Below are 14445 nucleotides of genomic sequence, written 5' to 3' on the forward strand. Positions count from 1 at the left end.
TTGATCTAGCCACCAGCGTTTGCTTCTTGGGCCACCAGTTCACCAGATTAGGCCCAAGGAAGAGACAGGCACCTGAGGTAGATCTGCGATCATCAGGATCGGTAGCCCAATCAGCATCACAAAAGGCTGTGAGGGAGAAAGGACAATGTGGTTGAGCTGGCTGAAGCACAAGTCCATAAGAAACAGTCACTTTGAGGTATCGCAGAATTCGCTTGACAGCATTCCAATGATCAATAAGAGGTTGTGCCATGAACTGACACACTTTGTTTACTGAGAAACTGATTTCCGGACGAGTAATTGTAGCATATTGCAAGGCTCCAACAATAGATCGGTAATGATAGGGATTTTCAAAATAATTGGATCCATGCTTTGTCATTTTACAACCAGTAGCCATAGGAGAAGCAATACTCTTGGCTTCTGACATGTTTGCTCGAGCCAGAAGATCATGTATATATTTAGATTGAGACAAAGAAACGTGACCAGAGGAATGTCTCTTGACCTGAATACCCAAGAAGTAGTCTAATTCACCAAGATCCTTGAGAGCAAATTGAGAGTTCAAGTCAGTAATGAGTCGTTTGATGAATAAGCTATCATTTCCTGTGACAATAATGTCATCTACATAAATCAAGATGTAGATGCATCTCTCATTTCGACAAAACAGGAACAGAGAAGGATCACAGCTGCTGGATTTGAAACCAAGGAGAAGCAGTGCTTGCTTGAGCTTGTCAAACCAAGCTCTAGGAGCCTGTTTGAGCCCATAAAGGGCTTTATCCAGCTTGCAAACCATCTTTTTATCAGCTGACTCAAACCCTGGAGGCTGCTGCATATAGACATCCTCAATCAAATCCCCATTGAGGAAGGCATTATTGACATCTAGTTGCCTTAGAGTCCAGCCACAAGTAAGAGCAAGAGTGAGCATGACTCTCACTGTTACTGGTTTAACAACAGAAGAGAAGGTTTCAGTGTAATCAAAACCTTCTTGTTGATGAAACCCTTTAGCAACCAGCCTTGCCTTATACTTATTGATAGTCCCATCTGAATTTTCTTTGACTTTAAAAACCCACTTGCATCCAATAATTCGTCTGTTGGGAGGAGGAGATACAAGATGCCAAGTTTTATTGGCTTGTAAAGCTTTGTATTCAGCCTGCATAGCTTGCAGCCACTGTGGGCTGGCCAAGGCTTGTAACAGAATGGAAGAGGAAAGACATTTTTATTTTTCTGAATTGGATTAGCGAAAAAATTAGGTATCTCAATACACAAGCTTATCTTTATAAGCTTCCAGGAAAATGAATCTAAACCCAATACTAATCTAACTAACTATGCCACCTCAGCAATCAGTTACATGGTTAATTAACAAATGACAGAAATAACCCTATTTGAAATAAATAGGTATAATACCCTCCCTCAAGTTGGTGGGTGGAGATCATACAGCCCCAACTTGAAAATGAAACTATGAAACGAAGCAGGATTCAATGCCTTTGTAAATACATCAGCAAGTTGCTGAGTAGTCGAAATAGGTAGCAACCGAATGAAACCTGTTGTAAGCTTCTCTCTAGTAACATGACAGTCCAATTCGATGTGTTTGCTTCGTTCATGGAAAGAAGGGTTATGAGCCAAGTAAATTGCAGCTTGATTATCACAGTAAAGGTTGACTGGCTGAGTGGTAGGAATGCAAAGATCATTAAGCAAGTATGTCAACCACTGGACTTCACAAGTTACTGCTGCCAAAGCACGATATTCGGCTTCCGCAGATGAACGCGATATAGTACTTTGTTTCTTTGATTTCCATGAAACAATAGAATTACCAAAGAAGATACAGAATCCAGTAGTAGACTTCCGGGTATCAGGACAAGTGGCCCAGTCAGCATCAGCAAAACCAGACAAAACCAAGGGACTGTTAGATGAAAATAATAAACCTTTTGCTGGAGAAGCTTTAAGATACCTTAGCACTCTAATAGCAGCTGTGTAGTGATCCTTCATGGGCTTGGCAACAAATTGAGTCAATTGTTGTACAGCAAATGAAATGTCTGGTCTAGTGTTTGTTAAGTACAATAAACGTCCAACCAGTCTCCTATAGGTGGCAGGATCATGAAACACTTCTCCCTGATCTTGTTTCAAACGTAAAGAGGGCTCCATGGGTGATGAGGCAGGCTTAGCATGGAGTAAACCACTCTCAGATAGTAATTCGAGAACATACTTTCTTTGGTTCAGAATTAGACCAGCTTTGGATCTAGCAATCTCCATGCCAAGGAAGAAATGTAAAGGACCAAGGTCCTTAATTTGAAATAGATCATGTAAATGCTGTTTGACAGATCGAATGTGAGCCGTATTGTTTCCAGTCAGTATCATATCATCAACATAGACTAGGAGAGAAGTGAAAACATCCCCATCTGTTCTTGTGAATAAAGAATGATCAGCATTCGATTGAGAGAAACCAAGCTGAAGAAGTTCCTGAGTCAATCTTGCATTCCACTGACGACTGGACTGTTTGAGTCCATATATGGACTTATGTAATTTGCAGACTTGGTTGTCTTTAGCAGAAGTAACACCTTGAGGAATAGTCATGTAAACCTCCTCAGATAAGTCCCCATGAAGGAATGCATTATTGATATCTATTTGCTCAAGGAACCAATCCTTAGCAACTGCAACTGAGAGTAACAATCTAACTGTGGTGAGTTTAGCCACTGGAGAGAAAGTTTCAAAGTAATCAACTCCCTCCATTTGATTGTAGCCTTTAGCAACTAGGCGAGCTTTATGCCTAGCAATTGTGCCATCAGGGTTATGTTTGATCTTGTATACCCATTTAGATCCAATGGGATGTTTACCCTTTGGAAGATTGACAATGGACCAAGTCTTGTTTCGGTTGAGTGCATCAAGTTCTTCATTCATTGCTAAAGTCCACTCTCTGGACTTGACTGCCTGACTGTAAGTGTGTGGCTCAACAAAGGAGCTTAAGTTGTGACAAAAAGATGAATGGGAAGGAGAACAATTTGTATATGAAACAATAGAAGATGGATAAAAGGGTTTACCTGGAGATGATGGGACTTCAGCTAAGACTGTGGAGTGATTACACACAAAATCATGTAAGTGTGGTGGTGTCATCCTTACCCTGGTGGACCTTCGAAGATCTGTGGGCTGATCTGGTATGGGGTTTTGTGTATGGTTTCCAGTTTCTATAGAAGCAATACCAGTCTCGGTTTGTAATGGAGCAGGATTGTTGTCAATAGGTAGGGGTATGGCACAGGGATCAAGTACTGTGGGTTGCTTTGCTACTGATGGGGAAGTGACAGAAAAAGTAGGTTGAAAGCTAGGTAAGGTGGAGTCATAGACAATAGGCACATGGGTAGGTAAGATGATAGGTGACTCAATGGGTTGGCTGTCATTATCTTTAAGGCTGTGAAAGGGAAAATTGTCTTCATAAAAGATAACATGTCTTGAAATAAGGATTTCTTTTGTTTTCAAGTCATAAAGAATATAGCCTTTTGTGCCATCTCTATGTCCCAAATATATACATTTTCGGGCTCTAGTATCAAATTTGGTACGATGGGCTTGGAGAGTGGAGGCAAAAGAAAGACATCCAAAGGATTTTAGGTGCATAAGATCAGGTGGTTTCTGGAAAAGCAACTCATAAGGAGATGTATTATGTAAAATTGGAGAATTAAGCCTGTTTATGATATGGATAGCATGTTGGACACAATAGCACCATAGGCATTTAGGAATATTTCCGTGAAAAAGAAGAGCTCTAGCTGTGTTCAAGATATGTTGGTGTTTTCTCTCCACAACACCATTTTGTTGTGGAGATTCAACACAAGAAGTCTGATGCATAATACCTTTTTGGGCAAAGAAATCTGTCATCAAGAATTCAGGGCCATTATCACTCCTAAGTGTTTTGATTGTTACTCCAAATTGGTTTTCTACAAAGGTAACAAATGCACGAATGTGGGACCTGGTTTCTGATTTTAATTTCATCATGATACCCCATGTGAAACGTGTGTGATCATCAACAATAGTCAACATATATTTGTGGCCATGAATGGAGGGGACAGAGTATGGGCCCCAAATATCCATGTGAACTAAATCAAAAGCTTTGTATGTGACAGTTGAACTCAAAGGAAAGGGCAATTTCTTTTGTTTAGCATAATGGCATATATCACAAGGATGATCAATGTTTTTACAAGAAATGAATGGAAATTGTGTCATCATCAACCTTATTACAGATGAAGAACAATGGCCTAATCTTAAATGCCACAAGTCAGCATGGCAAGGTTGTACAGAAGCAGTATGGGTGAAATGAATGTCTTGTAATGAAGGTGTCTTCGGGTAAGGTCCCTGAGTAAGGATGTATAAGCCTCCAACAAGCTTAGCTGAACCAATCATCTCCATTGAAGGGTGCTGTTGAATGGTGCAAGTAAGTGGCTGAAAAATGGCACAGCAATTAGTGTCTTGAGCTAACTTGGTTATGGAAATGAGATTAACACTAAAATTTTCAACAAAAAGTACATTGGACAAAATAAGCTTCTGTGAAAGCATGACTGTCCCTGAATAATAGGAAAAGACTTGGTTACCATTTGGCAAACAGATAGCTATAGGCTCAATCCTTTTAGCAGCAGTGAGATTAGCAAATGAATGAGTGATATGGTCAGTGGCTCCTGTATCTAGGATCCACTGAACCAAATTGTTACCTGAAATATCCGAATTACTTGTATTAGCATTGGCTTCAACAGTGTGAGCCTTGGTCTGCACAAGGTTACTGACATGAGAAGGAGGTAGCAATTTTTGTTGTGGCATGGATTGAGAGTGCATAGATTGCTGTATCATGCCCATAATGGCACTGTATTGATCCTTAGTGAAATTTTCTTTGTTGTCTTGAAGAGAATTGAGATTGCTATGATCAACACGTGAATTTGTGCCCTCAGAATAGTCATTGCTGACTGTGTTTGCTCTAGGTCCATTCTTGGTTCTGAATCCTGGTGGATATCCATGCTTTTCAAAGCATGTGTCCACAGTGTGACTTGTCTTTCCACAGTGAGTACACAACCTAGGAGTAAAAAATCTCCCACGTCCTCCATTGTAACTGCGTCCCCTGCCTCTATTTCCAAACCTTCCACGACCAAATTGTGGATCTGCTGAATTGTAGAACGCCTTAGATGAACCATCTACATGACCAGGTGGAGGATTGTCCAAGTTCATCTGCCTCTCTTGTTGAGTAATTAAAGAAAACACACGGTTTATTGAAGGCAACGGATCCATCAACATAATTTGGGATCTTACATGAGAAAACTGGTCATTAAGTCCCTTCAAAAAAACGAATAGAGTAATCTCTGTCTCTAATGCTTCTTACTTGAGAAGAAATTGAACAACAAGGCCTAACACACTTACAAGTAGGTGTTGGCTGTAAAGACTCTAACTCATCCCATAGGATCTTGAGTTGAGTATAGAAATCAGAAACTGAATGTTCTCCTTGATGCAAACGAAAGATCTCATCATGCAAATCAGAAATTCTAAAAATATCAGATTGAGAGAACCTTTCCTTAAGGTCCTGCCAAACATCTACAGCCAGATCCATCCAAAGGATCGATTGTGAAATAGAAGCAGTGATGGATCGATGCAACCATGACAACACCATGGTATTACACCTCTCCCAAGCAGCATACCTTCGATCTGTCAGATCTGGAACTGAAATTGAGCCATTAACAAACTGAAACTTGTTCTTGGAGATCAAGGCCATGGTCATTGCTCTAGCCCAGCCGTGGTAGTTTTTGCCGTTCATAGGAACAGAAACCAATACAAGGGAGGGATTTTCGTTAGGGTGAAGGTAATAGGTGCTTCCTGGATCTGAGAAATTTTCTGGTGCATGCGTTGTTTCCTTGTTCGAAGCATTCTCGTCATCCATCGAAGTATTATTATCATGAGGAGAGCTCTGATTCGCCATGAATGTTTCTCCGAAGTTATCGAAGAATCAAGAACCAAGAACAACGCCTAAGGAGCAGTAAAAATTAAAAGAAGAAGCGGCGAATATCAGAGCTCTCCAAGGAGCTTTGATACCATAACAGAATGGAAGAGGAAAGACATTTTTATTTTTCTGAATTGGATTAGCGAAAAAATTAGGTATCTCAATACACAAGCTTATCTTTATAAGCTTCCAGGAAAATGAATCTAAACCCAATACTAATCTAACTAACTATGCCACCTCAGCAATCAGTTACATGGTTAATTAACAAATGACAGAAATAACCCTATTTGAAATAAATAGGTATAATAGCTTGTTTAACAGTGGTGGGTTCCATGTGAGTGAGAAGAATGAGAGATCTGGCTAAAGCCTTGGACCTGGTAATAATGGGGGAACCAGAAGAAGGAGGACTGATGGAAATGGAAGGTTGATATTCGGACAGTGAAGTAGCTACAGAGGAAGAAGAGTGATCAGTATGAGGGAAGGAGGAGGGCGATGACATAAGGATAGGTGGTACAGTTGATGCAGTAGGTAAAGGAGAAACAGATTGGTCATGTACTGGTGTGACAATTGGTACAGTGGGTAAAGGAGAGGGAGATTGGACCTCAGGTCTGTAGTCAAGGGGAGCAGTTGAGTCAGATTGTGAGGCTGTTACATTGGTAGCAGTAGATGGAGCCACTTGGTGAATATTATATCTTGGCAAAACACTGAAAGGCAGAGAAGGAGAAGGTGAAAAAGAGTGAGGGGATTCGGATTTGGTGTCCCACAAAGGAAAAGGAAAACGATTCTCATTGAAGAGGACATCTTTAGACACATAGATGCGGCCATCTGGGTTCTGACATAGATAACCTTTATGGTTTGGAGCATAGCCTAGGAAAATGCACTCTTGGGATTTAAATTCTAACTTGTGTTTATTGTAAGGTCGAAGAAAGGGAAAGCAGGCACAACCAAATATTTTGAGGATTTTATAACCTGGACAGGTACTAAAGAGCTTTGTATAAGGGACCTGAAAATCTAAAGATGCAGTGGGCAACCTATTGATAAGGTACACAGCTGAAATGAATGCATAATCCCAATACATCATGGGTAAGGAAGCAGATGACAACATGGTTAAACCGGTTTCAACAATGTGCCTATGCTTACGTTCAACAACACCATTTTGATGGTGAGTGTGTGGACAAATTATCCTATGGTTTATACCATGAAGGAGAAGGTACTGTGTGAAAGACCTGAATTCCCCTCCCAGTCAGTTTGGATTGATTTTATTGGTAGCTGAAACTGAGTATTAACAAGCGAGTGAAAATTCTTGAAAGTTTGAAGAGCATCAGATTTCTGCTTTAAGGGGTATATCCATGTAAATCTAGTGTTGGCATCCACAAAGGAGATGTAATACAGGTGTCCCATAACAGATTTTATTGGTGCAGGGCCCCACAAATCACTATAAATGAGTTCAAAGGGCTTGTTGTAAACTGTATTTGAAGGAAAAGAGGGTAACCGATGGGCTTTACCAATGCAACAGGCTGAACAAAAAATCTTCAACTGTTTTATTATTAATATGTATATTACAGACTTGAAGTACAGATTTAAGGGCATCTTTGTGTGGATATCCTAATCGACAGTGCCACATAGAGTACACAGAGTTTCCTACTTCCCTAGATGGACTATTATCAACTGAAACATTGTTACAAACAGAAGGTACAGTAACAGAAGCTGTATTACAAAGAGGAGTAACGGAAGTCAAGGATTGCTCAGGGTTGGTACTGTGACAATGATGATGACCAGTTGGTGAGACACGAGTTGAGAAGCTTGGCAGTAGGTGGATGTTGTCAAATTTATAGAGACCACTTGAGTCAAGAGTTCCCTCAAGTAAAACTTTGTGCGACTCCTGTGATTTAACAAGGCAAAAGGTAGGATGAAACTCAAAGTAAACAGAATTATCTCTTACAAATTGACTAACACTAACAAGATTTTTCATAATAGAAGGCACAAGTAAGAGATTTTTGAGATGTAAGTGTGTGTGAAGATCAAAAGGTGAAGGGAAAAGAGAGGAACCAACTACTGTAACTGTCAAACCTTGGCCATTTCCTATCATTATTTGATCAGTACCACTAAGCTGCTGGCTTTGGATCAGATTCATTGGATTGGAGGTAACATGATGAGTAGCACCTGAGTCTGGATACCATTCCAAGGCAGAAGTAGGTAGAGATCCAGATTGAGTAGCAACCATAGCTTGTGGTTGCACATTCTGAGGTCGAACATAATGGAATGAACGACTTTGCTGAGGCACTTGACTCATTTGCATTTGAGGAAACATCTGAGATGTGTTAGTAGGAGGCTGAAGTGTAGGAATAAAATTCTCATCATACCGATACCAACATGTATGGACATCATGTCCAAATTTGTAGCACAACTGGCATTGCATATTCGATCTACCTCCACAACGACCTCTTCCTCTATTATTACGTCCTCCATAACGTCCTCTGCTTCTGTTTAAAGGATATGAGCGATCTGAGTTATTGAAAACTGTTCTCTGTTCTTGATCATTTGAAACAGAAGCAAGTGAAACACTACTATTTCCATTGTTATCTGTAACATTCTGTTTTCCAGTATCATTCACATGTTGTGTAAGGTTTATATTAGCTGAATCTGAAAACAATGCTTCAGATTGTTTAGCAAGGATCTGTTCATGAGTTAACAATTGAATACCAAGATCTTCAACAGAATATGGATTTTCACGTCCATGTACAGTAGCAATAAAAGCAACATATTCAACTGGTAAACCTCCAAGCACAATGTCTGTTCGTTCTTCATAACTTATTGGACTGCCTATGGCTCTGAGTGAATCACAAATACCTTTGATACGAGAGAGGAATTCTTTTGCTGTTCTCGAACCTTTTTTGATTGAGTGAAGTTCTGAGCGCAGAAGTCTTGCTTTGGATTTCATTATGCCTTGAAATAGCTTGTGAATTTTGTCCCAAGCTTCATGTGAATATTTTACTCCAAGGATCTCATTTACTACTGACTCAGAGATAGTTGAAAGAAGCCACGACAGAAGCATTGAATCTTGAGTTATCCAATCTATATATGCTGGATTTTGAACTCCATTGATCCGATCTTCTTCTGACTGAAATTGCAGTGGAATCTTTGGATTCACTAGGAAGCGATGCATTTGATGAGAAGTAATTATTGGTTCAACAATTTGATTCCAGAACAGATAATTTTCTTCTGTCAACTTCACAGCTATCTGTTGATTGAATAGTTGTGGTCCTTTGATTTCTATTGCTCGATTCTCCATGCTTGACTTTTCTTGCAATGGTGAACGATGGTGAACTTGTGAAGGTTCTGAGTCTGCTGGAGAAGAAGCTATTGCGGAAGCTATGATTGAGCACACTATGGACCAGGCCTTCAGAAAGAAGGCTCTGATACCATAATAGAATTGGATGAGTAAGGGAACAGAGAGAGAAAGTAGAGTAGATCCATTAGAAAGCTTGAGGAAAATACAGAAAGTGATATATCAAAAGATGCTTTACAACTACACCGTAGTGTCCTATTTATAGAGTAGCATTATCTCAAGTAACTGAGTAACAGAATCAGTAACAACCTAGCGAGAGTAATCAGGTGTGTACTTATGCACTCTTATAGAGCTGCAATAGATGAAAGCATTTTATATGCTAATAAAACCAAAATTGTTTCATCTTATCAGAAAAAAATGTAGAATTTATTTTAATTTTTTTTTATATTTTATTTGCTAGTAGTATACTCCTCTACAATGACCTCAAATTTCAACTTCCAGTACTGAAGCCATTTACGGAACAATAAATTAAGAAAATGTGACATGTCATTCAATGTAGATAAATTTAAAAAATATGAGTTCATAATATCTGATATTTTGAATGTCATTAAGATGTATGTTTATAAGGATTCTGAATTTCAATTTAAATTAATATAGTAATAGCATACATTTTCATTTATTTGTGCTTTATGAATTTGTAAAAGTGTGATTGGATAATTTTTGAGTTTATTTAGTGAAACTTGTTTAACTCATTTTAAATATTAAAAATATAATTAAATTTATATGTTTATATTTATATACATTTTTTTATATATATCTGAATTAGCCGGTCTGACTAATAATAGACCGACCCGACCAATAATACAATATCCCGATCAATCGGATCTAATAACGCTGGATGTAACAATTGCTTTTAACCTAATAGGATGGAACTTTTACCTTTACCATGAACGAATAAGTGTATGGGCACTTATGAAATATTCCTATTTACTGTATAAATAAGTAAAAAAAAAATAAAAATAAATTAAATTTCACCTAGTTAAATGGCCTGCCAGCCAGCTATTTAAATGTAACATACGCAATCCAGTTGGGATATTGTGCTTGACCAAGAAAAAAAAAAAAAAAACTCGCTGTTTTTATTAATTGTCATACTTTAATCTCCCAGGTTTTAATTTTCTATTTAAAATATTGGTCATAATTAATGTGATATTCTTTGTGTTAGAAAATTATGGAAATAGATCCTCTCATGTGTAATTTAACATGATCATGTCATGTAGGAAGATCTTAACCATTAATAATTAAATCAACGATGATGATTGTGTAACTTTTTATCCTTATATTTTTTTTCTCTCCTCCCTTATCACCATTAACTCACCCATATATAGTTATAATTGCCCCACATGACATGGTCATGTTAATTAGCACATGAGAGAGGATCCACTCTCAAAAATTATAGAAGATGTTACAATATTTACCTTTAAATTAATGTTGCATAGTCAAGACTAATTAAACGTAATATTTATTATATTACAGCAAAGTAGTAAACTGTTGGACGATAGGTTGACAATTAATTTTTTTGTCTCTAATAAACTACACACAAAAATTATGGCATAAAATATTCTAGAATAAAAAAATATAATAACATATATTGAGTACCCTAAATCAAAGATATCTCTCTCCCTGACTTATTATGAGGACAAGCAGCTGATTACTACAGCATACGGAGCATGACGTACACAATAACATTCGGTAAAGGTATGATCATTTTAAGAAGGGAAAATGTGTTTCTCATATATTGCATGAAACAAATTATCTTATGCAACATACAAAAAAATATGAGTGAAATCCATTTTTTTCTTTCTCTTTTTTTTTTTTTTTTTGGTTTCAAGGGAATATACTGAGATTCTTTCTTTCTCTTTCTTAACCTTAGTGAATCTCACCTACTTTTTTATATATTGCATGAGACAATTCATGCAACATGAGAAGGGTTACCAGAATGTGTTCCATTTTACATACTTTAAATCAGTAGCTGCCAAAATAGTCTACAGCAGCAAACAACAAACATGCCAAACTATTCTATGTACAATAAAAGTACATTGCATGCAACAGTTGATCAATGGAAATTGTCAAGTAAAAAACCCAGGTTGCTTGCATCCATGATCAGATAAAAGATTATAAGACATAGCTAACTGCAATGAAAATGGATTATATCCCTGTTCGGAGATGGGTGGGTGTAGGTTTGTGACAAAAGCATGTGTATATCTTACAAGAAATGAGTTTTAAGACTTATCCTCTCAGCATTCTAATAAATATGCCTTAGAAGTATACTTTTTGCTTCAGTGCATTTCACTGCCAGAAGATTTTTCTATAGATTGAAAAACACAGGTGAGCTTAACAGCAAATGTACAATATATGTCTACGTCATGAACAAAAAGAGATATCAAGATTAACCATCTTTCCTCATTTTTTTCTATTTCATTTATGAAGCAAACTTAGATTTTTATGTAGTATAGCTCCATTACATCCAGTTTGGATCCTCCTACCAAAACAAAATGAAAACAATTATCTCTACTAAACATATCATTTTCAAACAGATTATCAATCAAATAAATACAGAAAAACAGCACTGCATGAGTAGGTAGAAGAAAGTTCTCCACCTTGATCAGGTTGTGGGAGGGTCCTTCTATGAAAAGAAAAAAAGAAGGAAATACAGCAATAGCCATAAGACTAACTATGTTCCACGGTTCTGAATGTCAAGTAATAAAATGCTAAGAAGAGCACAAAAACTAAGTATAACAATTTTGAAAATGTTGCAATGGATGAGTGGATATACAAGAAAAGATAAGATTACAAATGAATCTATTCAGGAAAGAATTGGAAAAGCACCTATTGAGGATAAAATGCAGAAACTTGCTTAAGGCAGTTTTAACAAACCAACAAAGGCATACATAAGCAAAGTGAATCAAATGGAAAAAGGCAGAGGAAGTCAAAATAAAACTCTTGGAGAAACCATCAAACAAGACATGTGGTGGAATTGCTTGCTGTTGTTGTAGTAGTCACATCAATTGTATACTTAATTTATTAAGTCAAATAAAATCAATCAGAAGAGCATGGCTCATATTGATGCCATTGTTAAACAAGTGATAAATAAAACAAGAAATGTGTACATATTGTGTAGGAACATCATGTATATAAGGGATCAAATGAGCAAGTTACCTCCTCTTATTTCAACAGCCAACAGCTCATATGTAATATATATTTTTTATGTAATTTCATAGATTAAAATAGTTCATGTAACAAAGGGACATAACAACCAAGACTCATCAGAAGAAACAATATGTGAATAACAACAATATTTCTTTTCAAGGTATCATTGAAAATAAAGACCAAAGGCTAAAATGATATTTGCATATACTACAAAGGAAAAATTAAGCATAATTCGAGTTTTATCAACACAAATTAGAGCTAAAAGTAAAACTCTTCAATCAATGATGATTTTGAATTGATGCCGTTATACCAATATGTGGGGGCACACACCCACATATCTCACCAGAGAGAGAACAAGGGGGAAAAAATATAGAAAATAGAAAATCATGTCATTCTTGAAAAGTTTCAAACTTTCATTTTTCTTTACTGTGGTGAAAAGGAGATCTTCACAGTGACAATGCAGCATTTAGCTCCAATGCTAAATAGTAGAGTCCCAACCTCGCATGCCCAACGCCAAAATGTACCATACTGTTAGTTAGTTATAATTAACTAACTAATTAACTAACTATCTAACAGTACAACGCCAGCGTTTCTCTAAATGTAATATATAATGAAATTGTCGCAGAGAAAACACAACAAAACCCTAGTTCATATTTGAGTGGCCAATTGAACAAAAAACAAGATAACCAAGCATCATATAAACATGCACTTCCAATTACCAAAAAGTTCAATCGAGATCCTTGACAACCTTGATCCCCATGCTATTAGCGGTTCCAATGATGGATTTGGAAATGGAATCCAAAGGCATGTTCAGTAAATGAGGATCCGATTGTTTCACCTTCGCGATCTCGTACACGTGCCGAACGGAGAGAGTCGACGCAGTCACGTGACCGGGGCGGCTGCTGCCGGAGTCGACGCCGGCGGCTTTCTTGAGGTACCACGAGACGGACGGCGACTTCACGGTGAACTCGAAGGTGTTGTCCTTGAACGCCGTTATCGTAACGGCCATGGGTGTGTCCGCTTTGTACTTTTGGGTTCGTGCGTTAAAGTCCTTGCAGAACGCCATTAGGTTCAGCCGGTACTGACCCAGGGCCGGTCCGACCGGAGGCGCAGGCCGGGCCCCTCCGGCTGGCACAGTGAGCCGGATCGTCGCCGCCACGGTCTTCAGGGTGCTCATCGCGGTGGCTGGGATTTCAGTGGAAGAGAAAGGCACCAGCGAGGGTTTAGCGTTCCTTATATGGGCCGGGCCTTACTGTCAGTTGCATTGGCCAGGCCTTATACAAAAACAAAACACACTACTTCATGAATGCCATCAGATTGTCGCGTGCGTTTAAAATAGACAGTTAAAAAATTATATTAATGTTTTTTAAAAAAATAGTACAATTTTTCAAAAAATTGTAAAAAATAAAATAAAATATTATATTTGAATACTACTCTCTCTTGTGAGCATTTAGCTTTTTTTCTTTATTATAAAAAAATTGTAAAATTATATTTAGTTAAGCTTTTCTACTTATAAGAGAAAATAAGTTAAAAATAAGAATTCCCAAATAGACACTTAGATGGACCAAAGTATTTTTATTTCAAAACAAAAATACTAATATATCTCACTTTAAAAAAAGTTATTATTCTATTTCACTTTTAATCATAATTGACTGCATGGGTTCATTTCAAAAGTGTGCCTTCCTAACTCTTACTCCACCTTAAGTGCGCATAGGTAAAATAACATAGATTAGTAATTTGATCTAGAGTAATATACTAGGCCTACATTTAAAGACTTCATCATAAAGAAAGCATATTCAAAAAGGGTTTTAGTATGATCATGGGTTGCCCTACCTTTGTCATGTTATTTCTGCAACTTTTTTGCAAAAATCATTCAAGCCACCTATACAAAGAGACCTTGTTGCCTTATTATTTGCTGGCAACAATTAGAGGCATCCCTAAAGCTAGTTATCCCTCACTATATATATATATATATATATATATATATATATATATA

General features: G+C 37.5%; 1 protein-coding gene across 1 annotated transcript; it reads right to left on the bottom strand.

Moving 5' to 3' along the window:
• Window positions 1-12663: 12663 nt before the first annotated feature.
• On the bottom strand, window positions 12664-13703 carry LOC133285584 (uncharacterized). The gene has a single exon (XM_061482837.1). The coding sequence runs from the start codon at window positions 13624-13626 to the stop codon at window positions 13177-13179; it is 450 nt and encodes a 149-aa protein (XP_061338821.1). The 5' UTR covers window positions 13627-13703; the 3' UTR covers window positions 12664-13176.
• Between the last annotated feature and the right edge of the window lie 742 nt (window positions 13704-14445).

The sequence above is a fragment of the Gastrolobium bilobum genome, unplaced genomic scaffold (genome assembly GCF_033153095.1).
Source record: "Gastrolobium bilobum isolate Gb01-03AN ecotype WA unplaced genomic scaffold, APGP_CSIRO_Gbil_v1 utg12463, whole genome shotgun sequence".
Classification (NCBI taxonomy): Eukaryota; Viridiplantae; Streptophyta; class Magnoliopsida; order Fabales; family Fabaceae; genus Gastrolobium; species Gastrolobium bilobum.

Coding starts and splice junctions, on each gene's coding strand:
- LOC133285584 (XM_061482837.1), bottom strand. CDS start 13,626: ATGAGCACCCTGAAGACCGTGGCGGCGACGATCCGGCTCACTGTGCCA.